This window comes from Gymnoscopelus braueri (genome assembly GCF_963280865.1).
Source record: "Gymnoscopelus braueri genome assembly, chromosome: 17".
Lineage (NCBI taxonomy): Eukaryota > Metazoa > Chordata > Actinopteri > Myctophiformes > Myctophidae > Gymnoscopelus > Gymnoscopelus braueri.
The window spans coordinates 21,358,633-21,386,599 of record NC_137617.1 but is presented as its reverse complement, the minus strand read 5'-3'; the positions used below and the strand labels follow the sequence as shown (position 1 = coordinate 21,386,599).

Genomic DNA, 27,967 nt, shown 5'->3' with positions numbered 1-27,967 from the left:
ATGTATACAAATCTTTTGAAAATAGCAGATCTCAGAAGCTCATAATGTGTTGCATTGCAATGTATTGAACATTGGAAATACTCCAGTAAAGTAAAAACTACCGCAAAATTGTTCTTATAGTACAGTAGTTGAGTAAATGTACTTAGTTACTTTACACTGCTTCTACACACGCACGCACGGACACACACGCGTAAATAGCTAACTAGAGTTGGTATACAGTATCCACCTAGAGTTTAATTACACACTTAAAATGAACCATGTTGGAGACCAAGCTATAAACTATCAGGTCGTTGTTAATACTACCTAGATTATCTGACAATCTGCCTCCTCGACATGTTTGATGTAGGCTATTTCTATTTATCAGTCATTTAAATTATTACATTATCAGCGGTTGCCATGAAACCAGCTAGCCAACCACAACACGGCGGTTCACCCGGAGTATGGGATCTAGGACGCTAGTGATCCGGGCATCAGTGGGAGTCTGCGGGATGACATCATTGATATTGTCAATGGTGTAAACGGAGAAGGAGGAGAGAGCGAGAGAGAGAGAGAGAGAGCGAGCGAGAGAGAGAGCGAGCGAGCGAGAGAGAGACTGAATATAGAACAGAACGGACTGGATGGATGTCACAGTTTTTCTTCCTTAAAATTGTGTCGTTTGGAGAGCAGATCCTTTCCTGAGTCGGTTGTTTCCAGGCTGTATTTGGGTGTAAGAAGACACACCAAACCAAGGCATGAGCCGTCAAAAGCCGTGTGCGTCGGTCGCTGTCCATGGTCCTGGTCCTGTGTGACGCTCTTCTTCTTCTTCTTCCAGCAGCATCACCGAGGCCAGCGGCCCCCGAGGAGCCTGATCATTCATACCCGGGTGAGGAGGAGGAGAAGGGGTCCGACACACCATCATCAGTCCCAAAGGAGAATCCCCTTGAAGGGGATGCTGGTCCCCCCCCCCCCCCCTGGCACTGATGATGGGTGATGCTGGGACTGATGATGGGGGATGCTGGGACTGACGATGGGGGTCGTATGGGGTAGTCGGCGGTCTCTAGGCGGACACACAAGCTCGCATAAGAGAGTCAGGGTCGAGGAATGAAAAGGATGGTTTTGGTATAACAGAGGAGAGGTCCCATTACCTCTCCTCTGTTATATGCAAACCACCCTTTTCATGGGACTCTCATATAGAGGGTGCGGTTATGGAAATATTAAGGAATATTTACAAGCGAGGGCTGGCACATGATTGTGGTTGATGCCGCACTTTTCCATATATAGTAGGCTACTTCTCATCTTTCAGCAGCTGTCCAGATTGCACGTTTTGAGATTTGTAGTTGGTCTAATCTGGTCTTTGAGAATATGATGGCTTGCCTGTCATTGCTTTTGCAGCCCTGACAATAGTGGGAGTCAGTTTTGTAACAGTAGACAGATTACTGTCCACCGGTGTCCAGCAGCCAGCCACCGGCTCTTTAATAGATCCCGAGAAGACCCATGATGTTGTTGGTGGGCCCCGTTTGGCCCTGTTTGGCATTTATGTCACATGATCATCTGTGTAGGGTGCAGGACATTTACTGTCCGTGATGGGACAGTGTTCAGGTTAAAGTGTATGGTACAATATCAAATAAACATACTAGCGTTACCTCCTCAACTTCTATTCTCAAGGCCTAAAGCCTCAACCATTTCCCTTCATCTAGGCTACTTTTGAAGGCTTTTTTAATGCGAATAGCCTATGGATAGCAGTATATGGATAGCATAGCAGTAACTACAAACGTTGTTCGGAAGGAGGATTTGGCCAAATTGCTTGACGGGACAGAAGCCTGGGATTATTATTAGTGTAAAGGCTCCAGCATCTGTTGAAGTGGGTTAATGAAGCAGTGCGTGAAATGCTGAACCAACCCCCTTTGCAGCCCTAAATAAATCATATCCTGCTTCCACACTGTGCCTTTATCTTGCAGTCACCCTTTCTCCATATAAACACTTCATTAGCCTGTGTTATTTCCCTCTGGGATATTGTGAGTTACCTTTTGAACATTCTGAAGGTGTGACAACAATTCAACATCCGTGGAGTGAGAATTTTAGAAAGTTAAATCAGATTTTAGTAGTTATAATATCAATGATAATAAATCAACTTAATTTTTTTTTAAATGTTTTTAAATTCTGTATACAAAGTTGTTTATTGTTCCAACAATTAAAAGAAAAGGAAACAATTGTTAGACATTTAAAACAAGTAAAAACAAGGCAAGAATTGGTAAATGTCACTCTAGCCTTGTGGTGAATTGTCTCACTTCCCAGCGCTCATGGACTATACAGCAGAAACCTGACTGTTAGTTGAACTCTTAGCTAGTTAACTAAACTAACTAGCTTAGTCACCAAGTTTGTAGCGACTAACAGTCACTACAAACCTTTCCCGTTCTTCTTCTTATTTGATGCCCTCTCTAATGCCCTGCGAGTGCTCTGTGCCATGTGACGTGTTTAAATGAAACCATCCATTACAGTTTGTGTTTTGTTGTCCCTTCTCAGCTCCGATGTCCGCTTTGGGTTTTGTTGTTTTGGGTTCAAACAGAACAGCACTGCAGCACAGTGTCCTTCTCTTCCCTATTGATTGTTTCTGTGATTGATGACAGCTTGTGTGTGCACATGAGTGTGTGTGTGTGTGTGTGTGTGTGTGTGTGTGTGTGTGTGTGTGTGTGTGTGTGTGTGTGTGTGTGTGTGTGTGTGTGTGTGTGTGTGTGTGTGTGTGTGTGTTTACTTTATGCATGCATGCTTTCAGGTGCAGCCATGGCTCTGTGTGTGTGTGTGTGTGTGTGTGTGTGTGTGTGTGTGTGTGTGTGTGTGTGTGTGTGTGTGTGTGTGTGTGTGTGTGTGTGTGTGTGTGTGTGTGTGTGTGTGTGATTGAGAGTGTGTGTGTGTTGGTGGGTATTCTTATGTGTGTATAAATAAATATGTGTTAATAATATGCATATAATGTGTTTGTGTGCATGCATGCATGCATGCATGCGTGTGTCTGTGTGTGTGTGTGTGTGTGTGTGTGTGTGTGTGTGTGTGTGTGTGTGTGTGTGTGTGTGTGTGTGTGTGTGTGTGTGTGTGTGTGTGTGTGTGTGTGTGTGTGTGTGTTTTCCCCTTCAGTGAGTTGAAACGGCCACAACCATGGAGCTGAGGGTGGGAAACAAGTACCGCCTCGGGAGGAAGATAGGAAGTGGATCCTTTGGAGATATTTACCTTGGTGAGTCTTGTGTCTGTTTTACTGCTTGTCAATGGTGTAGAGGTTAAAGACCCTCCCTCACCTCTCGAACCACATAGACCCTTGCTGGCTTAGTATCCAGCCAGAGAGAGAGACTTCCTCGAGTCTAGTGCCTCTCCTATGCTGTCTCTCCCTCTCAACGTACCTGCACTGCAAAACCCTGAGGCCTCATTTAAATTCCGTAGTACAACTTTGTCCCCTGCTGAAAAGAACAGTTATTTTCGGCAAGTGTTCCTGCGATGGAGTATGAATCAAGCTTGAATGTCGGTCGATTCAACTCCAAAAGTGTAATCGACACTCAGGATTTTGTAGTGTACAGAGGGGGAGTCAACTGCGCATTCACTTTTTTATAAACAACAAAGAATTGAATTCTGATGTCTATCCTGAAATCATTAAACATTGGACCAAATGCAACTCTGAAACTTAAGATAGCCCAGCTTATTTTTCTATTATATCCCAGTCTCTTTTCTGTATTAGTTTGATTTCATAATTCTTCAGTATTGCATCGATGCAATACTGACACACACACACGCACACACGCACACACGCACACACACACACACGCACTGATGTATATCTTTCTTTTGCGGCTTCAGGTGCTAATATTGCTACAGGAGAGGAAGTGGCTATCAAACTGGAATGTGTGAAGACTAAACACCCGCAGCTCCACATCGAGAGCAAGTTCTACAAGATGATGCAGGGTGGAGGTGAGAGGGGGGAGCTACATGCACACCAGTGTACATGCAGGTGTATATGCATACAAGCACAGATCCACTATCTAATCCTAAGTGTTAATTTAACCAAATTGACTGCATCGGTGTACTCTCTAAGTTACAATTGGATAAATTAACACTGTGTACACCTACACACCCATTAAACATTTTTACTTGGCTCTTTGATGATTTAGACAAAGAAGTAGAAGGGGACTTTATCATCAGTTTATGGCAGCTGCACATTTCCCACTTCATCCCTGCTGCTTACACTCACGCCGAATACACACCATGACCCGTATGCTGCTTCAGCATTTGGATAAAGGGGAATGGTTCCAAGCATTGTCTATGACAAGGAGCGATTGATTTTGACAAGAAGCGGAGCCAGCAAAAAGCAGTGTGAAAAAGTTGAGAAAAGTTTAACCTTTTTGCTGGGGTTTGCGGCGAGACAAAGCGGCAACCAATCAGAATCACTGATTTACACCAATATGTTGGTGTAAATTCACCATTATCCTCCTACATACGTAGATGAATGTCCTTTGAGAAGTGTAATACATGTAATGACTAATGAGACACTGGTGTACTGCAGTTGTAGGCATGAGGCCGAAGGCAGAGGCCGGCCCTCAGTTTCAGGTTCATTGTCATAAACATTTAATGATCTAATATCTATACAATACTATATAATTAACGAAATCTGTGTTTGTGTCACACTGTCTCGGGTGTAACTCGGAAAGTGTCCGACCGAACTGTCTCAAACTTGTGTGTGTCTCATATGACACAGCTTTGCCGTGTCAAATGGCAATTCTAACAGACCAACGGTTTCAGAGAACCGAAAAATCACGAATATCTGTATATGTCTGACCGCGTCTGAGGAGAACGCACAAATTCTGCATGTGTTCGGGAGATTGTATGCATCGGCTTCTCTGATTGGCCATCCCAAACGGCTGGCTTCACGGATTGGCGGAGTGTCACGTCACGTTTGAGCCGCTTAGCCACAATAAGTCCCTGATTGGCCAACCCGACCTGTCGGCTTAAATGATTGGCCTATCTCACGTAGCATTTGTGTCGCATAGCCAATATAACTGAGAGCGTTTGCACTCGATAGAAAGGGTAAAAGCCATAATATGGATGAATGTGATAGAAGAATGGCAGTAATGTTGGGATGGAGGAGGAGAAGGAAGGCATCTTTACAAAATTCAAAGAAAAGGGGTGAGAACAGAAGCTACAGTATGGATTGGGAAGTAAGAGAGAGGAGGTCATCATAACATGTATGATGACCATGTATTCATTATTGCCACACATTATCACGACATACATGTCGAGCGTCGTCTTAGTTAATGCTACTTTCTTCAAAGTCAATCGATTTGACAAAGCTGTTCAAATATATGGTAATAAGGCGAGTGATAATCTTGTAGAGATGTGGTCTGAGTGCTGTTATCAGGAGATATTGGCACTCATTACAATGCTTCTCAGCCAATCACAATACGCGATTGGAATTAACTGTGGTATAGTGAAGAACCAGTCAGGAAAGATAATGTTGTTATTGATCCAAACCCTGACCCACATCAGCTACACAGGGTAATTGAAATTGCTCTCCTTTCCCACGCATCCCTACTGATCACATGCACAAGCAGTTTTCTACACGTAGACATTTCATCAGAGACAGTTAAGTAACAGTGGGAAATAAATGCTTCATTGATAATGTTAACCCACTGACCAGTTCACAAATTAGTGTGCCTTTGAAATAGTTAACTGGATTAAGAATACACGCATGTACGCACATGCACACTCGCACAGACTGATTGATTGATTGATGTACTTTATTTAGTAAGACATGAGAACATCAGTACATGGAAGTACAAATTCACAATACAAGGTCTACTAAACTGGGAGACTCATTAAGCACTAAGCTTGTTTAAGATGAGATCCCCATGCACACAAATCATGATGACATATAAGAGACAGACAGATATACACACTACTATACAGAATGTCATACAATCAGCTTACAGGTTACTGGTATGAAGAGTGAAACAAAATGTACAAGAGAAGAAAAAGAAATAGGGGGGGGGTAGGGGGGGTAGGGGGGTAGGTTAAGACTTAGACAGGGGCCATTTTCGAATTGCAGCCTCCTGAAGGTGTATCTTTAGGGCAGTTTTGAAAGTGAGTAGGGTTTTACACTCCTTTACTCCTTTTGGTAGGGCATTCCACATTTTTGATGAATAGCATGAGAGCGAGTTCATTCCCTTTGTTGAGCCAAATCTGGGTTGAACATGATTTGTGGAGCTGCCTCTGGTGTTATGATCGTGGACTTCATTAACATTTAGGAAGTATTTAGACAAATACAGGGGGATCCCAATGTTGTGGTGTATCTTGAAGACCAGGCCCATAGCAAGTTGCTGTACTCTGTCCTCAACCCTAAGCCATCCAATCCTAGCAAAATGAGCAGGGGTTAGATGGGTTTTGTGATTGAGGCCAAGGAGTAGCCTTACTAGTTTGTTTTGGGATGTTTGGAGCCTTGTTTTTAAGGCCTTGGAGGTGTTGTGATACCATGAAGTGCATGCATAATCATAATAACCTTGTATGAGGGCCCCTGCAAGAATCTTCAGAGTATTCTTACTGACTAGACGTCCAATGCTATGCAAAAAGCGTGTTCTTTGGTTAACCTTTTTGATCACTCTTTCGGCGTTTTTGTTACCGGAGACGTTTGCCTCCAAGATGGAACCCAGGTAGGTAATTTCCTCCTTTCTTGTGATAACATCATCACCCACTTTGATCGTGAAGCTCTCAGCCTTGCGAGGTTAGGACTGGACCCAAAGAGGATGGATTCAGTTTTACCCAGGTGTAATGATAGTTTGTTGTCGGAGAGCCAGATGCAGATCTTGTTGAGTTCAGAGCTGAGAGTTTTCTCAACCTGCAGCCTGTTCCTGTCCGAGACCAGCAGAGCCGAGTCATCTGCGAACAGGAACAGTTTACAGTCGCAAGCTGAAGACATATCGTTCACCTATATCAGGAACAGTAAAGGTCCTAGTATACTTCCTTGCGGAACACTAGGGGTGTGCCGATATATCGTCCCGCGATATATCGCGATACGTTTTCGTGACGATATGTATCGTTTTGAAGAAAAAAAAATATCGTTTTCATTTTTTTTTAAATAATAATCAGGCATGCAAACAGCCCCGAGGTGAAAAGGGTGACATGTTTTTTTTTCGGGTCAGGTGTCACACTATTGCCCTATTTGGATTCAAAACAGCTATTGTAGCTGAAAAGCTACAAGTTCGCATATCTGAATAATGCAAAAACAGAATTATTTGTTTGCATTTGCTTTTTTTCTCCCCCATATATTTTTCATAATAAAAAAAGTGCGTATTGTATCGTATCGAAATCGTATCGAAGTTGTGAGCCAAATATCGTATCGTATCGTTTGGTGAAATTAGTGTGTCGGCACACCCCTACGGAACACCACATGTCACTGGGAGGGGAGGGGACTGGGTGCCGTTTACTTCCACCACTTGCTCCCTCCCTTCCAGGTAGGATCTCATCCAGCTCACCGACGTATCATCAAAACCTATTGCTTTGAGCTTATCGACCTTGTTTCTAATCACAGTCTCTTTCTCACTCCCTGTCCCTTTTTTCTCTCTCGTTATCTTTCTCACTCTGTCTTTCTCTCTGTTTGTTTTGTGTCTTCCTCTGCAGTGGGCATCCCATCTATAAAGTGGTGTGGAGCAGAGGGAGACTACAATGTGATGGTGATGGAGCTGTTGGGGCCCAGTCTGGAGGACTTGTTCAACTTCTGCTCCCGCAAATTCAGCCTTAAGACTGTCCTGCTTCTAGCTGACCAGATGGTAAGACCGACTTTTACAACTCACACTACTCCAAAAACCAAAGGTCAATCAAGGGATTCTGTTAAGATCCCAATAGAGCTTTAGATACCTGAGGGTTCCCCACAAGAAAACAATCACATTAAAGGCTTCCTTGAAAAAGGCCTGCTGTATAATGAAGCATAGCGTTCATGCAGGAAACGGAAGTCTTGCACGCCTCAGCTGTAATCAGCTGTCAGTCAGCTGATGTGAACATCAGCTTTCTATTCCCCATTCACAGCTCTGCTGGTCATTACGTCACACATTCACACTCCAATCACAGCTCACGAATTAGCAAAGAGGTTCCTTAAATATGGCTTCGTATTCACCTACTGTAGTTGTCTCCGCCAGGCCGAAGGCATGGAGGAGAGTATGTTTTACCCCCTGTTCGTCCGTCCGTCCGTGTGTGTGTGTGTCCGTCTGTCACCAGCTGTGATTGGCTAGCGAGACACATGATGTCATCATGCGAATTGGTACACATTATCTCAGACAATTCCGTCCGATTTGTCACATTCCATCCTGATTGGTGAATTCAGAACATTGCTGGCCCACACTAACCTACCTGACCTGGCGGAGACCTGTGCTCCGAGGAGCACTTCCTCTAATTATTATATTGTTTGATGTTTGATTGTTCAATGACTTCATGTGGCCAGTCTGTGACACTAGTCATGTCTATGACTTCATGTTTTGGAAAGGTTTCAGCTCCATTCCACTGCCATTCACTTCCCCTTATGATCCACATAAGGTAAACTGACACTGGTATAATCCACAGGTAGGTTTTGATTGATTGATTGAATATTTTATTAGGCAGAAAATGTAAAACAGCACAGTTACATTTAAAATACTTTGTCTAACAGGTCCGTTCATAAAAGTCCTTACGGACTTGTTTCCAATGAGGGCCTTGGTATTCAATTCATAGGCATATATAGTGGCACCACAGTTCAAATATCATTAAAAAAAAACAGCAAAAAAATAACACTATGTACAACAACAAAAAAATAAAATAAAAAGTACAATAACAGGGGGGGGGGAGGGTCTGCTGTCTAAAGGGAAAATGGTACTACCTCCTCTTTTGGCCTCCTGAAAGGTGATTTTTTAAGGCTCTTTTAAATGAGCCCAGCGAACTGCATTTTTTGAGGGATGGAGTTAGACTATTCCAATCCTGGGTGGCAGTGCTGTAGAAGGAGAATTTGCCCATGTTTGTTTTATGGGTGGGTGGTACCAAATTGTTGTTAACGCTCCCTCTGGTATTGTGACTGTGGGTGTCGCTAACCTTTTTGAGGTATTTACTCAGATATGCGGGAATAGGGGGCATATCGGGCAAATTTGCATTTATAATTTTGAAGGCCAGTCCCATTTTTAGTTGTTTAACCCTGTCTTCCACCCTGAGCCAGCTAGGCTGGCAAAATGGGTGGGAGAAAGGTGGGTCATGGGCCCCAATCCGAGGAGTAGCCGAATCAGTTTGTTTTGGGAGGTTTGAAGCTTAGTCTTCAGTGACACTGAGGTGTTGGAGTACCAGGAGGTGCAAGCATAGTCAAAAAGTGGTTGAATCAGGGCCCCAGAGAGGGTCCTGAGGGCCTGAGGGTTGACAAAAGAGGAAACTCTGCCCATAAATTTGGTTCTCTGGTTTACTCTTTTGACCACCTTTGTAGCCATGCTTTCACCTGTCAGGTATTTGTCAAGAACACAACCCAAATAGGTAATCTCTTCTTTGCTAGAGATAATTGTGTCATCGACTTTGACCTTGAAATCATTTACATCCATCTGTCTGAGGGAATGTTTGGTCCCAAAGAGAATGGATTCAGTTTTCCCAAGGTGTAGTGACAGTTTGTTATCGGTAAGCTAAGTACGGATTTTTGAGAGTTCGGAGCTGAGCGCCTCCTCAACTTGCAACTTGTCCTCTCCCGAGATCAGGAGTGCCGAGTCATCAGCGAACAGGAACAATTTGCAGTTACAGGCAGCATTCATGTCGTTAATGTATAGAAGAAACAGTAACGGCCCTAGAATGCTGCCCTGAGGAACCCCACAGCTCACCGGGAGGGATGAGGACATGGTTCCGTTGATGTCAACCACTTGTTCTCTTCCCTCCAGGTAAGATCTCATCCAGTTTAGTGATGTGCAGTCAAAACCAATCGTCCGTGAGGAAGGGCAAAAAGAAAGTTGGAGTCCCTGGTCCCTGGTCCCTCATGCCTTCTTCAGCACTGAGACGGTAGCCAGGTGGAAGCTGTTCATGAACCTGGTGGTGTTGCTCTTGATACTGCGGTAGGCCTCCTTGCCCGTTGTAGGGGTTTGAACAGTGTGTAGCTGGGGTTGAGCTTGTCCTTGATGATGCGCTGGGCTTTTTGTACAGTTCCTGGAGTGCGGGAGCTCGCCTCCAATTAGGCGCTCTGACGATCGCACCACTCGTTGTAGAGAGAGAAGGATCAGGCTAGCAGGCTAGGCACTGTATCAGGCACCCTGAACTGGTGGTGAGCAAACTGACACTGTGGGAGCCAACCCAAGGTACAGCTAGGAGGCAAAGAGGCTCATCACCACCTACATAGACACACCGTAGTCGGTGTGACAGCTGAGCTAGCAACACTACAGAGTTCAAGACCGTGATGTTGTTTAGGAGGTCCATTCCCTCCTATCCAACATCATGGCCGTGATCCAGGAGTCCCGAGTCTGTGTTGGCTAGTCTACAAGCCCCATTTTATGCTTTACGTACAATGCTGTTGCATAAAAATGGCAAAAATAGCCAATTTGCAAGCTAGCGTCTCATTGCAGCACACTTAGAACATATCACTGATTGAAACTCCTGTGGAGTGTTTTTCCCCAGTGTGGATACGACGCAGGTGTCTCTTCAGAGTATTTGAACGACTGAAATTCTTTCTACACTGCTTACAGTGGAAAGGCTTTTCTCCACTGTGGACACGCAGGTGTATTGTCAGATTATGCAACAGACTGAAACTCTTGTCATACTGTTTGCAGTGGAAAGGCTTTTCTCCACTGTGGACACGGAGGTGATTTGTCAGAGTACCAGACACAATGAAACTCTTGTAACACTGTTTGCAGCGGAAAGGCTTTTCTCCACTGTGGATACGCATGTGTGTCGTCAGATAACTCGACTGACTGAAACTCTTGTCACACTGTTTACAGTGGAAAGGCTTTTCTCCACTGTGGATACGCATGTGTGTCATCAGATGACTCGACTGACTGAAACTCTTGTCACACTGTTTACAGTGGAAAGGCTTTTCTCCACTGTGAACACGCAGGTGTGTCTTCAGATTACTCGACCGATAGAAACTCTTGACACACTGTTTACAGTGGAAAGGTTTTACTCCAGGTTGGCCACTGTGTACGTCATTGGTCGTATTCTTACTTGTCCTTGTTGAGTTAAAGTCTCGATAAGATCCTGGTTCATCAGTGTCGTCTCTTCGTTTCTGGCTGTCTACAGGGCTGACGATTTGAGCCACCGCTTCTTCATGGTAAAATCTGCTGCTATCCATGTTATATGGAAATATACGTAGGTTCCCTTTGGGCTGAAATATTTCTATATATTCCCTGTCTCTCTCCCTCTTGGATTGTCACAGTAGAGTCTGCCTGAAAAGAAAGTTTCTCTTAGACGTATTGAGACGGATTGACCGTTTTAAGACAGATTCACATCTTATATAAGCAGACCAAATATCTGGTGTGAATTCACACACAACCTAAACTGTTGTCATGCATTCCTAACAACGCCAATTTGTGCAGGCAAAACTGGCCAGATAAATGCCTAGATTGTAAATGTTTCTCATTAAGCCCTATTCATGGCTAATCTACAAGCTCACAACCAGTGTTGGGGGTAATGTGTTACAAAGTAACGCGTTAGAGTACTTCGATTACACAAATGGTAATCTGAGTAATCTGAGCAATTTGGTTGCCACAAATAAAAAATGTAATATTAACTCTTTGACTGCCAGAGTATTTTCATAAAGTACTCCCCCAGTGCCAGCGATTTTCGTGTTTTTTTGTTGTTGTTATTTTGTAATTTTTCATTCAAATAGTTTGTCTGGCTGCGGTTTTAAACACACACGACAGATCGACCAGCAGAGAGCAGCAGATCGACCTCTCGATCACTCGCTCACTCGCTCGACCCCCCCCAAACCGTCTCAAACAGTCCAAACGTCATATCCGGATGCGACGTTTTCGCCGATCGCCAATCGCCGATCGCCGATCGGGCTTCAGATCGTTGGTATACACGACGGTGATAACTGTTCGTCATCCAGACTAAAGAAAGAAAATACAACTGGAGCTCTCCGTTCGTTTTTTATATCGTGTGAAAAAAATGTGTTTTTCCCTATTCTGGCCTAAAATGACACTTTCAAGCTTCTAGAGAACCGGAAACGGAATCTGCGTCATGAATCCGGAACCCGGTGAGTGTGAAGTAAACAGAAAGTCTATACCTGTTTATCCTTTGCCCTTTTATGCCCATATATGTATATCCCTCCCTGATAGCATCGGTATATATATATATATATATATATATATATATATATATATATATATATATATATATATACATATATATATATATATATATATATATATATATATATATATACACCCAATATGCCCATACATGGGCATATTGGGTGGATCGGCGGCTATGGACAACTGGATTACATTACATTACAGTCATTTAGCAGACGCTTTTATCCAAATCGACTTATAATAAGTGCATTCAACATAGGTAGGGAACGAAACTACTAATCACCAGAAGTCACCAGAAGTGCATTCTCTTCTAACACAAGCAACTAAGAGTATACCTAGCGTTAAGGTAAAAGTGCAATTTATCAGCAACCTACTTTCTTAAACAGATAAGACAAATAGGAAGATCATGAGCAAGAGCTAAAACAAATAAGTGTATCGAATAAACAAGATCCAATAAAACAAGAGTTCGTAGGCAAGGCGAAGAGGAAGGGTAGTGTTTCTTGAAGAGGTGGGTTTTGTAGAGAACGGAGAAGGATAGTTGTGTGGGAGAACTTGGGGCGGGTTGAACACCAGACAAGCCGCAGCTTTCTGAACAAGCTCCAGAGGTCTAATGGCAGACGCCGGGGCACCAGCAAGGGAGGGAGTTGCAGTAGTCCAGGCGGGAGATGACAAGAGCCTGGATGAGCACCTGGGCTGCCTTCTCCGTGAGGAAGGGGCGAATCCTCCTGATGTTGTAGAGGAGGAATCTGCAGGACCGTGTCACTGATGTGATGTTTGCCGAGAACGACAGTTAGTCGTCCAGGGTCACACCCAGATTCCTCGCAGTCCGAGTTGACGTCACCACAGCATTATCAATGGTGATGGCCATGTCTCGGTGCGGACAGCCCTTCCCCGGGAGGAACATCAACTCGGTCTTGTCCAGGTTGAGCTTCAGGTGGTGCGTCGACATCCACTCCAAGATGTCAGCCAGACAAGCAGCAATGCGTGCCTCCACTTGTGTGTCAGAGGGGGGGAATGACAGGATCAGCTGGGTGTCATCGGCATAGCAGTGGTAGTAAAAGTCATGGGAGTGGATAACAGCACCAAGAGATGTAGTGTAGAGAGAGAAAAGAAGAGGACGCAGAACCGAGCCTTGGGGAACCCCAGTAGTTAGCCTGTGTGGTTCTGACACAGATCCTCTCAGCATCACCTGGTAGGAGCAACCCGTCAGGTAGGATGCAAACAGGGAGAGTGCAGAGCCTGAGAGACCCATCCCCTCAAGGGTGGAGAGGAGGATCTGATGGTTCACCGCGTCGAACGCTGCGGACAGGTCCAGGAGTATCAGGATGGAGGAGAGAGAGTTCGCTCTAGCGGCATGGAGTGACTCCGTCACTGCCAGGAGGGCAGTCTCGGTCGAGTGACCCACTTTGAACCCAGACTGGTGGGAGTCCAGGAGGTTGTTCTGGTGGAGGTACGAGGACAGTTGGTTGAAGACAGCACGTTCAAGAGTTTTAGATATCAATGCAGGGGTCTCTGTATATGCCTACACTGTATATATGGGCATATCAGTCGGATCTGTGTTTCTGGAGAAGCGCCTATCTGAATGACTCGACGCCGGGCACCACACTCCCTCAAGTCCTCGCTGATGTTTGCTCCTAGTTTTAAGTTGTCGGTCCCATATTTGGACATGACCATATAATGTTAAAGGAGAATACCGGACAAATTAAGTGTTGTCTTTGATGTCTCGTTACTCACCTATTGACGTGAAAAGTGGCGTTCTTTTTTCCATCGATTCCCCTGTCGTCATTTTTTAAACCCCCTCCGTTGTCATAATGGGAGCGCGTGGGTTAGGGAGATTCGTCTATTATAACCGATGCAAAGTTGTTTTTTTCTCTACTGCTAGTCATTGTGGAGTCTCATGATAGTCAAACATGAGAGTAGCTAGCCTGAGAGGCTAGCGCTACTGCCAAACGACTTAACATTGGTTGCTTGTTTCAAGAACCTGGCAACACGAGTTGCCAGGTTCTGGAAAGAAACAAGCATCCACTTTTCACGTCAATAGGTGAGTAACGAGACATCAAAGACAACACTTAATTTGTCCGGTATTCTCCTTTAATGATAATGAGTTTATATTTGTATAGTGCTTTTCCAAACATGGTTTACAAGATGATGATTGCAATTCTTTATTAGGAATAATACCTTGGGGGGTTCTCGAAAAAGTAATGAGACAAGGTAAAAGAGCAGCATGATAAACATTAGAGATAAAACTACAGCAAAAGATCAGTGAATACAATAGCACAACAGTAAACCACAAAATGTATAATAAACACACACATATTTTCCCGTTAGACAGATTTTTTGTACATATGATATCTTATTGTCTCCGCCAGGCCGAAAGGCATGGCGAGAGTATGTTTTACCCCCTGTCCGTCAGTCCGTGTGTGTGTGTGTGTGGGTGTGTGTGTGTCCGTACGTCCCTCATTCTGTCATTTTGTGTACAGCTAATCTCTGGCACCGTTGGCTTGGGCCTCTTATAGCGCCACCAGGAGGCCGCTTTTTGCAAAACACATTGTTTGACAGTACTCCTACAGATTTTATCCAAACATCACACAAATCAGTACACAGTATAGTCATGTGATCAACACGGATTTGTCCAATTTTCCATATTCCATCCTGATTGGCTAAGGTTGGCTTCCAAAATGTGCAGGATTGCTCCGTTTTCAACAGAATGCCTCAAATCATGAACGCAGCTTGAGATTTCCATGAAATTTCACACGCACATTCCCACTAGGCCGAGGAAGAAATGCCACTTCAAATTTTTCAAATCAGCCTCATGGTGGTGCTATAAAAGGCCGATTTGCATTTTTAACTAGAACTGCACCGATCTGCGTGACACTTTGCAGGCACACTCCCTAGAGGCCAAGGAAAAACAACTGCCCTGCATTTTTCACATTTGCCTTTCATAGTGCCACCAGGAGGCCGATTTTTTTTTAATATTAAGCCTTCAGAATTTATCCAAATTTCACGCAAATCGGTACACATCATCTCTATAGTCATGTGATCAAGATGGGTCTTTTTAATTTTTTTTGCCTGATTGGCTAACATTGACATCTAAAGTTTGCAGGAGTGGCCCGTTTTGAACAAAATGCCACAAATCTTGAATGCAGCGTCCGATTGCGGTGACACTTTGCACGCACATTCGCACTACGTTGAAGAACAAATGCTACCCTTTTAACATTGCCCTATTATAGCGCCACCAGGAGGCCGATTTTGCAACACTTTTCTTTTTTATATTACTCCTACAAATTCAAACATCATGCAAATCGGTACCCATTATCTCTATAGTCAAGTGAACAAGATGCTTCCATCCGATTTTTCATCCTGATTGGCGAATTTCCGAACATTGCTGCCCCACAATAACTTACCTGACCTGGCGTTGACCTGTGCTCCGAGGAGCACTTTTTCTAGTTAATACTACTTTCTTCAAAGTCAATCGATTTGACAAAGCTGTTCAAAGCTGTGGTCTTGCTGCTTGATTATTTCTGCTAGCTGCCTCCTCCACCCCAGCCTCCACCTTTTGATTAGAGTCTGGCACAGGCTCAAATACTTGTGATTATCATTTATATCTGCTAATTCAAACTAATATGTCAATATGTTGCTTATTGTTTGATATTGTATCCCTATGGGGGTTTTGCTTAGCATTCCCTGATTTTGCTTAGCATGCTGCTTGGACAAAATTCAGGGAATATCTCCAAGAGCGGAGCCTTTAACGCCAAGCTTAACTGTATTCCATTTGTTGCAATAAATGGTTAAATCTACTTTGATGTGAGTGTTCCTGACTGAATACTATGTAGAGAGGACTGCATAATGATCGGTGTTAATGAACCCTTGAGAAGGGAACCTGCTGGTGTGGTGTTGCCTTACATTTGTATGAAGAACCTTTTTTGTTAGAGGTTGGAGTATGTGTGGGGGACTATAATAGTCAATGTGATGACTGACTGACTGACTGACTTACTGACTCCCCATTGTTAAAACACGCATGCATGCACAACAATCACTCCTGCTGCAAACAGCCAGCAATGTGCCAGTATCCCATTTCCTCATTCTGCTTTCCTGGCAAACTCAACACCAAACGTTTGCATCGCCATTATCCCTCAATGAGCGATGTGCAGACATTTCATATTTTACAGGGCGAGTTCATTCAAATCAAATGGCCTATCAAGTAACTGGACACACAGTTGCCAAGCTTTTATAACAGACAACAGAGGCAGGGCTTTCAAATGTGCTCATTTAATTTGATGTTGTCATTTGTTTTCTCAATGGTGTCAGTCAAATGTTTGATCAGTACCCTTTTCCTACCCGATTACGACCATGAATCGACATTATTTAACTAACGTTCAAGCTTCACTAGAATTTTAGTATTAAAAAAAAGAAATACTTTTTACCAGTTTACCAGTCCTGCCACCAGAACAAAACAGAGATTATTGTAGATTACAAAAAAAAGGTAAGAACAAAGAATCTTGGCCTTTGGCTATGCTGTCTAGAACAAGTTGTATTTATGAAAAAAGTAGACCAATCAGCTCTCATGCATGATGCAGTATGAACAGTGCCCAATAAGTGCACTCCCCCGGCCCTCTTTTCCGCTCTCTCCACTGGCTCCCTGTTGCTGCCCACCCCGAGTACAAAACACTGATGTTAGCCTACAAGGCAACCAAAGGCATGGAACCCCATATCTTCAAAGCCTGATCCCTCTCACTCACTGGAGCATTTGGGCATTCAGTGCCTTGCTCAAGGGCACTTTAGTGTTGAGGGAGGGGTAAGTGGTGGCCATTCACTTCCCCACCCAGATTCTTTCTGCTTGTCCGGGGGATCGAATCGGAAACCCGTCGGATACAAACGCACCCATCTAACCTTCAGGCCACCACTACCCCCAACTTTATGTCTTGTTTGGAGGAATCTCAGATGGATTCCTTTGTTTCTATTATTGCACTATTATTGCCGCGTTCCAAGCTACAGATGTGTCTGGTTCGTTCTGTCTCGATGCTGTAATGCTCTCTGGTGTCATAGTGACCCTAATCTTTGGACCCAGATGTGCTTTACAGACCTAAGATCAAATCCTACATAAGCACTTTTTCCTGTACCCTGTCTCACTCCCAGCTTTTCTCCTAATGTTGCTCTCAGTTAGAAAAAAAAACGAAAGAAAAAACGTCCAAGAAAAAAGACTGATAATTGTAATTTATAAAAAGGATTCTTAGATTACACTTATTTGATGAGACAGTGAGAGGAGGGCTTTTCCACGCTGACTCACATGTGCTCTGATGTTTCTGTTCTACTCTGCTTGATCAATACATCAAATTATGTTATCCTCACAATCATATATTGATCAAGCAGTGTTTGTTGGAGACACTCAGAAGACAGCTTTGTCGGTGATATGCTAATAACTCATGAATCTTAGTTTTCAACACAATTGAAAAGAAGGTAGTTTTGCACTATACATACAGTAGCTGAGTGCACTTCCATTTTAACACAGTCTGTAAGGTGATACCTCATACTGCAGCTGTCCTGTACAGTACAGCTATACCTAAGCCCAAGTCGATGGATGCAGAATTTTGATGTTGTACCTTCGCACCGAAATCAAATGATGCCACCATGGGAATTTGTACTGATTTCAATGAATGTGTGACAGCAATATGTTAGAGCAGAACTATAAGCATACCATTTAAAAAATGGAGGCTGTGTGCTATTCTGCTGTCTCCTCTCCTCTCCTCTCCTCTCCTCTCCTCTCCTCTCCTCTCCTCTCCTCTCCTCTCCTCTCCTCTCCTCTCCTCATTTTCTCCTCATCTAATCCCTCTCCATGTCTCTTTTTCCCTCTTGCAGATCAGCCGTATTGAGTACATCCACTCTAAGAACTTCATCCACAGAGACGTGAAGCCAGACAACTTCCTGATGGGCTTGGGCAAGAAGGGAAACCTGGTCTACATCATTGACTTTGGCCTGGCCAAGAAGTACCGTGACGCGCGCACACACCAGCACATCCCCTATCGTGAAAACAAGAACCTCACAGGCACCGCCCGCTACGCCTCCATCAACACACACCTGGGAATAGGTAGGTGGGGACGACGTGCATGTGCACGTATCACGTGCACATGTGGATAAGCCTCAGCATACACATGTGTGTAGTGCATGTACTGTATGTAGCCACCCAGCCACCCACTCACACACACACACACACACACACACACACACACACACACACACACACACACACACACACACACACACACACACACACACACACAAACATTTTGGAGGTGCAAGACCTACTGAACAAAGTTCTGAAAGGCACTGCACTGCTGCTAATCAATTATGACATCATCTTGTTCCTATTGACCTACTCGACTAGGGTATGTCTGCCCCCCTATCCACACACACTTCCGTTTTGCCTTTGTAGTTGTGTAAATAAGTCCTACTGGAAACCAAGTTGGTCAAAGAAGCCTATATAGCTAGCTGCTAAGATATTTAAAAACACATTTTTGTGAACGGAAATGATAAACATACATGATGTATATGTCACAGGTAAATTGGCATTCCAGGTAAATTGGAAGGGGGGCGCTTGTTTTTAGGCGCGGGGCGGGGCTGCGAGGCGGGGCTTTGATGCGAGGACGACGACGACAATAACAACATAGCAACCAGGAAGCTATAGTGCTCTAGCCTAGCCAGCTCCCAGTTTACATTAGCTGCTAGCTTTGTATAATAGCGATTAGAATAGTTAGGACGTCACATTCTAATACAGCCCAAATATCCAACCTTAGCACTGGTCTCAGTGGCGCACTTTGATAATCATTGGACTCCCCATCCATTACCACTGGGAGTCTTGGTTTGACTCCCGCTTGGGGTACTTTTTCAAACAACCGCAGACTACTTTTTTTCGCCGATAAAGTATAGTTTTGGACCATGACGGAGGCGCACCGACTCAGCAGACCTTGAGGCCAAGGAGGCGCGCGCGAGTGCCCGCGCCGACCGGCCGATGGTCTGCTAGTCGACTAAGCGCCGTCCGAGTTATGTACCGATAGGCACAGAATCGTAAATGATGTTGTGGGGACTGCGTTTGCCCCTCTATGGTTTGCCCCAACTGCCACTCACTGCACTAACATAGCCCGCCAGCCCTGCCCCCTCAGGCTCGCCCCCTTGTGCTTCAACTGCATGGAATAAGGCTGTTCGCGCGCGTGTGTGTGTGTGTGTGTGTGCGCGCGCGCGTGCATGCGTGCGTGCGTGCGTGCGTGTGCGCGCATGCGTGTGTACGTGCTCGTTTGTGCGCGTGTGCATGCGTGAGTGTGTGGTGTGGGACTCATGTCTGGCTTGCATTGCCCTCTAGCGTTGGTTCTACAGAATTGCCTGGGGGGCGGTGAAAACAAGCGCCCCTTTTCCAATTTACCTGGAATGCCAATTTACCTGTAACATATATACTATGTACACTGTGTGTGTGTGTGTGTGTGTGTGTGTGTGTGTGTGTGTGTGTGTGTGTGTGTGTGTGCGTGCGTGCGTGCGTGTGTGCATTCATGTATCAAATAGATTTTTGTGTCTGTATTGATTAGGACTGGCTTCTCAGAATTGCTGCAGCAGGACAGTATTGACCCTCCTCTCCTCTCCTATCTCCAAGAAAAGCAAAGTTGAATTAGCTTTTGAGTTGTGTGATAACAGTTGCCCATTTTATCCCCTCCCACAGAACAGTCTAGGCGTGATGACCTGGAGTCTCTGGGCTACGTCCTCATGTACTTCAACCTGGGCTCTCTGCCCTGGCAGGGCCTCAAGGCTGCCACCAAGAGGCAGAAGTACGAACGCATCAGTGAGAAGAAAATGTCCACCCCCATCGAGGTGCTCTGCAAGGGATACCCCTGTGAGTTAAATCTAGGTTGTGCTTTGTCCTATGAGTATGACCCTTCTGATATTTAATATTTGACAACTTGTAAAATACATTTTTCTTTGATTTCAGTTTTCTGTGGCTTTAAGAACTTTCAGTTCAATTAGTTCAATTACTCGCCCTCCATTCCTACAGTATGTGTTTTTTATAGGACGAGCCTCTTTCATATGTGGCCCAACAGCTCTATTGATTTGGAGAGACTCTTTTAACTGCAGACACTTTGATGGCTAAACACAGCTGAAAGTAAACATATTCACTGTGGGTGTGCTTGATTTAGATATGTAATTCCGGTACAGTTCACTTCAAGCTGGTACACAGAAACTCCTAAATAAAACACATCTGCGATTAACATCACCTTCAGATGTGTGTCAGAATATTAGCAGTGAAAAGGGTCTATTGTCACACTTCTTTATTTCAAAGACCCCCAGTTTACTATGCATTAGTCCAGGGACCCACATAACACTCAGAGTTGCCAATCATTTTGCAGGGGGGTGACAAAAGGTAGAAGGTAGTATTGGGCAGCTCTTTGCCTCTGTTCAGACTGCAGGCAAATTTTGTTTGGCCTATTTGTTTCTCATATCTGATCTTTAGGATTGACTGTCCACACTGTTATTTGCAAGTGATCAGATCAGATTTCTGTATCCAGACATCATCGACCTATCTGCATTGGTTGCTGTGGTAACGACACAACAACATAGGCGCAAGTAATGTTTAACTTATGCTCTGTCGTACGACACTGAAAATGGCAGATCTACGAGCTCCGTTGTTAGCCTGTATATCTGCTATTTTCGTCCGGAGACACTGCTGTATGCTGAATTGTAAATCAAGCTTCAGTAGCCGAGTGTTTAGACAGAGACGCATTAGAAAACAGATTTGAATTGCTTTTCAAACCACCTAGGAATGTGGTTAAATCTGATTAGCAAAAATCTGTTTCCATATGTTTCTTTGCTGTTCAGACTTGATCAAAACAATCTGATTCCAATCTGGATAGGCAAAAAAATATGATGTGGGCTGCTAGTCTGAACATAGCCTTAGGTGTGAGGCTGTAACTGTATGAGTGTGCAGCAGTGCAGTGCTGTGCTGTGCTGTCAAAGAGCATCCATTCTCAGTCACTGTTTTACAACTACAATGTTGTTTACAATTACTGTTACTTTGTAAGCAAGCAAGTTGGGCTTTTCATCAATACGATGGATGAAAATGTATGCCGGGCAAAATCAGGTAGTAGCCTAGTAGCTTACTTAAAAAGACTGAAATCTCACTGATTCAATCCTCACAACTGGCAAATATGTCCATTGTTCAAATGTATTTTTTTGAAGCATAACCCGAAAACAAAACTGAACCCCTACTTGCCCCTATTATTAGTGGTACAGGATTATAGTATCATCCATATACTGTAGGCCTGTAAAGCCACATTCAGAATGCCTCTCTTATATGTGTCTTTCAGCTGAATTCTCCACCTACCTGAACTTCTGCCGCTCCCTGAGGTTTGACGATAAGCCCGACTACTCCTACCTAAGACAGCTGTTCAGGAACCTGTTTCACCGTCAGGGATTCTCCTATGACTATGTCTTTGACTGGAACATGCTCAAGTTTGTAAGTTCCTCCCGTGTCTGTCCTGTATTTGGCAACGCAACACATACTTTGCAATAATATTACAAGGCAAGCCTGTGTGCCTCAGAACGACTGGTGTAGAGATCATTCTTTTTACTTTATAAAAATTGGCTATTCATTTTTATTTTTGCATGACACCATTGTAAAACAAAGTATAAAATAGGGCCCAAGTGGTTAATCAGACCAATTGATTTAGTCCATTATGAATAATCTATTTTGCATTGATTCATTAATATGTACTTTTTTTAATTATATAAAAAAACACTCTTCTCTATTTTTCGATTAATCTGAAAAGTAATTGATAGAATAATCACTGAGAAAATGATTAATAGTGGCAGCACTATAAAGTACATACATGCAATACACTCATAATGTGCTGCTATTGGACTTATGTTACCTTATAATGACTTGGAATAATTGTCAGGCTCAAGAACTTAAACCAAAACACTGCATTGTCCTCTGGGGTTCTTCTTGTTTCAGGGGGCCAGTAGGACAACAGAGGAAGGAGAGAGAGAGAGAAGGGAGGTGAAAGAGGTGGAGGAGAGAGCAGGAGGAGGACAAAGGGGGGGTGGAGGTGGAGTAGGAGGAGGAGGAGGAGGAGGAGGAGGTCGCGCCTTGCCGCCCGCCCCAAACCCTTCAGCGGCCAACCGCGTTCGGAACGGACCCGACGCGACGCCCCCGGGCCCAAACCCGTCCTCACGTGGGGTCCAGCCGTCAGGTAAGAGCGTTGTCCAGGCAGTCACACAGTGACAGCTAGTGGATACTAGTGCACTAGTGCATTTTCCTAGCTTTATATGCTTGAATAATGTAAAGTGTTAAAAGGATCCCAGGCTAATAAGCCAAATATGCCTTAACCCATTAACTGCCAGAGGTATTTTCATATTTTTTTAGCCAGTGCCAGAGTTTTTCATTGAAAAAAATAAAGTACTCAGGAGCCGAGATACAGAATTTTTAAGTTTTAAGTTAACAAGGAAGTGGATAGGAGTCTAGATCTTTGATAAATCATATCTCCTTGGTCTTTGGGTCAAATTGGATTTTTTTTTTTTTTTCTTTTTTTCAGTTCACGTAGATCTACGCGATTGGCACGTGGCGGCTTTAAATAGGTTCGTGTAGATCTACGTGATTGGCAGTGAATCATACATCATAATTGTAAATTAAAAACACCTTAAATATTTTATTTATTTTAGAAACAGTTAATCTTTCACTCAATAGGGGCAGTGCCCGTCGCAAGTTGATGATGTAATTTTCCCATGTGTGGTCTAGCCCTATGGAATTTATGGAATGCATGTGCAAAAAAAACATATTTAAAATATTGATTTGATGCTCATATTAACACATTGGGTGCCAGAGGTTTATTAAAATATTATACGTTGAGTGCCAGCATTTCTTCCATCCACTTGCGTTATACATTTCGTGCTGTGAGAAGCCCCGACGCGGAAATGCATGTAAACAAAGCGTGCGTGCGAGACGGCGGAGGGTCCCGACTAACGCCTGGAACAATAATATTTCCAACGCGACCCTCCATTGCAGCGTGATCGCCGATCGAAAACGGCTCGTTTCCACCACATTAAAAAGAAATGGAGATATTAAGCTTTTAATCAAGGAGATAACATTGAAAACGCCGACCGGAAGGATTTTTGACATGGAGCCAGATCCAGCCTCTTCTTCTCAGAAACTGCTTGGGTGATGTCAAAGTTTCGTTTTAGCGCCCCACGTGGCCCACATGTATAAAAATAGAATTGGGTCAAAAACGGTCCGGACCGTTTTCGGCACTTCTCGTTTGGACCCTCAAAAACGGTCCGGACCGTTTTTGGCATTCAATGTGTTAACCTTAGGAAGTTGTTTTTTATTTTCCAATGCATTCCATAAATTCCATAGGGCTAGACCACACACGAACTGCCTTTTCCTAGGGAGTTGAAGGCAAGGGGTGCTGAGATGCTCTCTCTTTTCATAAATGATATTTGTACTTAGGCTGTCGTGAAAGTTTATAATATTTAGAGAAAGTTGAGTAGTTGTGAATTAGCAAACTGGACATTTAGATTGAATGTTTCCTTTATCCTCATCTTTTGCTAATAAACGCAACTGTTTCGGTTTTATTTTTGTTGTTTCTCATAAGCGTGCATCCGTTGTCCGTCAATAACACAGCCGCCTGTGCCTTGACTTCTGTGCGCTGACTCTCTCAACACCCGCCCCCCCCCCCCCGCCCCCTTGCCTTCACCTCCCCAGGAAAAGGCTGTTCGCAGACCACACATGGGCAAATGACCTCATCAACTTGCGACGGGCATTGCCCCTATTGAGTGAAAGATTAACTCAAATAAATAAAATATTTAAGGTGTTTTTAAAAATATATTTCAGTTATAGAGGGCAATTATAATGTATTAAGGCATATTTGGCTTATTAGCCAGGGATCCCTTTAACAGCTGTGGGAGATAGAACCAGCTAAAGGTCTTATTCCAATACGTATCATTACTCTAGACTAGAGTGATTGTTCAGAAACAGAAAGGTCGAACTACAAATGTTATCTCATCAGGAAAGTGTCACAAAGTCCATTTATCAGCTTAAATTTGTTTGTGTTCCAGATCAAAATTTTTGCGCACCTTTTGGTCGTTTGGCCCCTTCCTACCTGAAAGCCCCCCCATACCCTCCTCACCCCCCAATCTACCGAGCAGTTCCTTCCTGAAAGCCCCCTATACCCCCAAAATCTACTATTAGGCCGGTAGCAAGCAATGTTTGTTTATCGTGTGTGTGTGTGTGTGTGTGTGTGTGTGTGTGTGTGTGTGTGTGTGTGTGTGTGTGTGTGTGTGTGTGTGTGTGTGTGTGTGTGTGTGTGTGTGTGTGTGTGTGTGTGTGTGTGTGTGTGTGTGTGTGTGTGTGTGTGTGTTTGTGTGTGTGTGTGTTGTGTGTACTGTTTGTGTACAGGTAATCGGTCTCCCCAGGCAGTATCTCGTGCTGAGAGAGAGAGGAAAGTTGCTATGAGGCTCCACCGTGGGGCTCCTGCCAATGTCTCCTCCTCTGACATCACCGCACGACTTGACCAATCTCGCATCACCGCATCACAGGTAGGACACCAGGTCGTCCTCGCCACAAACAAGTGGGATTTCTTTTACTTATCCAAAATTGCACGGTTTTCTTATGTGTTTTCGGTGGGGGGTGGGGTGGTAGGGTGCGCGTTATACCGAATTATTATTATTATTTAAAAAGAATCTGGAAACAACAGTATACTTTTCCTTGAAGAATGTTTCCTTCACACACTTAATCGCCTCCTCCTTTCTCCATTTTATCCTCTCGCTTTTGTTTCTCTCCTATTCAGGTGAGTGTGCCATTTGAACATCTGGCAAAGTGAGCGTCCTTCAGCCTGGCCTGCTGGTCACTGGCAGGTATGGACATGTCACACAACATGCCTGACACACAAACACTTTACCCTTTGACCTTACAGATCACTATTCTCATTCTTTGAGCGCGGACAGTTTCTTGTCTTTCAACCCAGCGTTCCTGTGTTGGGCACGTCATTATAGGCATTTTAAAACATTTTAAAAAGTTGTGAAAATAGCAGATCTACAAGCTCACAATGCGTACAGTAGCATCACAATGCATTGCGAGGTTGTAGATTGTTTAAACATTGTTGAAAATGTTGTGATTTATTTTTATTTAAAAAACTTTTGGAAATAACTTTTAAAGAATTGTGGTAGTATAGGTTAAGATATTGGGATATTGGTTTGGGATATTTACTTGCGACCCATAAAAACAGGTCCACAACCAAGAAATGAGTCGCAACCCTATGTTTGGGAAACACTGACCAAATTTATAGTATACTGTACCATCTGAATGTGTGTTTTGCATGTCTTCTGCTGGGTTGTCACAGCTGTGACAAAGCAAATTATTTGTATGAACCTCATTCTGTGCAATATTCCGATAAAGGTTTTGTTTTGTTTTGTTTTATTTTGTAATTAATAATATTAAGTAATATGTTCTCTCCTTTCTTCCCAATGGGTTTGCCAGCAGCTGCAGGGTATCAAATACCCCCTAACTTTTGAAATCGTTGGATGGAAACATGAATGAATGAATGGAGCAACAGAAGGGAACAGGAAATGAATCAATGAAAGCTGGAGACCTTGTGAAAAGGAGTGAACATTGTACGCGTGCCTGTCAGTACACCGTGTGGACATTTCACCGACCAGACGGAGGCAAAGGAAAGCTCAAAGATGAAGAGATGGGATGAATACCAGAGGGGAATAAATGAGAAATTCTTGCCTTTGACTCGTTGATAATGCTTTTTCAGACAATTGAGGGGTGTTTAGTGGCAGAGATAAGACTTTAGATCCTGCCCTCTTTCACTCATTCACGTGCCCATCCTCTCAGAGGCTCAACTTGCAAAAAATCAAAAAAAAGAAAGAAAATAGAAAAAAAGATAGAAGCACATCAAAGTGCAAAAAACTAAAGGACTTACTGGTTATTCTATCGCTGGTTAATAAGGCTACGGTGACTCTTGTCTGGATTCACATGTTTTGACAACTGCTATGTTTTAAAAAATACAAGTTTCAACTGTCCACCCGCTATGGTTCAAGAGTTCCATCCGCTGCTTACAGCGTCCTTGATTTATCAATGAATACGTAAAAGAAACTATGGAATATAACGCTGAGGTGTTCATAGGAGGTAGTGAAAATAATAGAAGAAGCTTTCATTGTGTTCAGGTCTAAAGAGATTTGTGGACAAAACGGAGGGGGTAGGATGGAGTGTAACCATGCTGGGAAATGAGCTGAGGGAGGAGAAGGAGAGACTGAATGTGAGAAAGAAACCTCTCACTGGAGAGGTGAGGCTGCTGCATTTTTGTCAATATCCGTTGATGTTCGTCGATGTCTTGTTGTCACTAACATTAGTTTGCCCTTGCCCTTTGTTTTACCGATAGACTAGCCTCGGTACCCAGGTTTTTCTTTTCGGCTGACTGAAAGTGGGGAAGATGTGTGGACATTATGCCTGATTTATACTTGGTTGCGCATCGTGTCATGCACCGAAAATAGCCCATCTACTACAAGCTCACAACATGCAGCACACCTCAGTATAAATCATCCTTTACGAGAGTGTGAGTGATGCAGATGGAGGGATGTAGTTGGGAGCAGAGTGTGTCTGGTCTATGTCTCGTCTTTAGTGTCCAGACATTATTAGATATGTCCCCGACAAAATAACAAGGGCCTTTCAATTAAGGTTAAATCAAATTATTACATAAATACATTATGTGTTTTATTATTATTATTATTATTATTATTATTATTCTCAGTTAAATCTTCACCATTTTGAATCTGTCATCATAAAATTGAACTTAACCATGGAAAATATTAATATTTCTAACACAATGCTATCATATCATTTGAGCATATCAGGTATTTTATCAATGTTAGCTGGATAAGACATTCCCTACGGATGACCAATGAGAAGGAATGGTATAAATTACATGAAAGCTATATAAGCTGTTTACTACTTTACTAGCTGACCATTGTTTTGATGGACTCCATACAACACAAGATTGGTTTGTTTGATTTAATCAAACTCGAAAAATAAATAATAAATAAATGTGTTACTTCAGGCATGAGAAGGAGGATTTAGAGACATTGTCATTATGTATCAGAGCTAAACAAGTCTTATTCAGTTTGTTAAACTGTTTGTAATTTATTTCTGTATTATTATTTTATGTTTGTTTGCTTATTTTTATATGTAATATATGTAAATACCTTTTTTCGTGCAAAGCCAAAATGTAATAGATTGTTTGAAGATGTCAGTGTGGTAGGAGATGTACTACTTAAGCCTGATTTATACTTCGCTGTACACCGAAAATAGCCAATCTACAAGCTCACAGCGTGTCACAGCCGCAACGCATTGTGAGCTTGTAGATCAGCTATTTTCGGTCTGCGACACCAGTGTTATGATGGAGCATAAATTGGGCATTACCTCTTGAGGGCAAGGGCTTTGTGGGTGGGGGCCAAAGGTTTTCATCATTATCAGGCCTGGGTCAAAGTAAAGTGTAATGTAAAACAAAAACGACTTTGTTTTTTTCTATTTTCTTACAAAATCATCAATAGCATGGAAAACAGAATATGAGATACTGCAAAAGCCAGGAGCTGTTTTAAGACATTTGCTGATAACATGGTTATGCTTATTTGTGGTGGAATCATGTATGTTCTTGAAGAAATATTGACTGTTGGAATGCTGACAATAT

At 43.3% G+C, this 27,967-nt stretch overlaps 1 protein-coding gene across 1 annotated transcript; it reads left to right on the top strand.

Moving 5' to 3' along the window:
• Positions 1 to 3,129: 3,129 nt before the first annotated feature.
• csnk1e (casein kinase 1, epsilon) lies at positions 3,130 to 26,475 on the top strand (the record flags this gene model as incomplete). The annotated part of the gene is made up of 10 exons (XM_080455867.1): positions 3,130 to 3,205; positions 3,820 to 3,930; positions 7,630 to 7,778; positions 18,102 to 18,330; positions 19,951 to 20,121; positions 21,590 to 21,738; positions 22,237 to 22,474; positions 24,676 to 24,815; positions 25,067 to 25,133; positions 25,756 to 26,475. The coding sequence occupies 9 exons, from the start codon at positions 3,130 to 3,132 to the stop codon at positions 25,097 to 25,099; spliced, it is 1,296 nt and encodes a 431-aa protein (XP_080311993.1). The 3' UTR covers positions 25,100 to 25,133; positions 25,756 to 26,475.
• Positions 26,476 to 27,967: the final 1,492 nt, after the last annotated feature.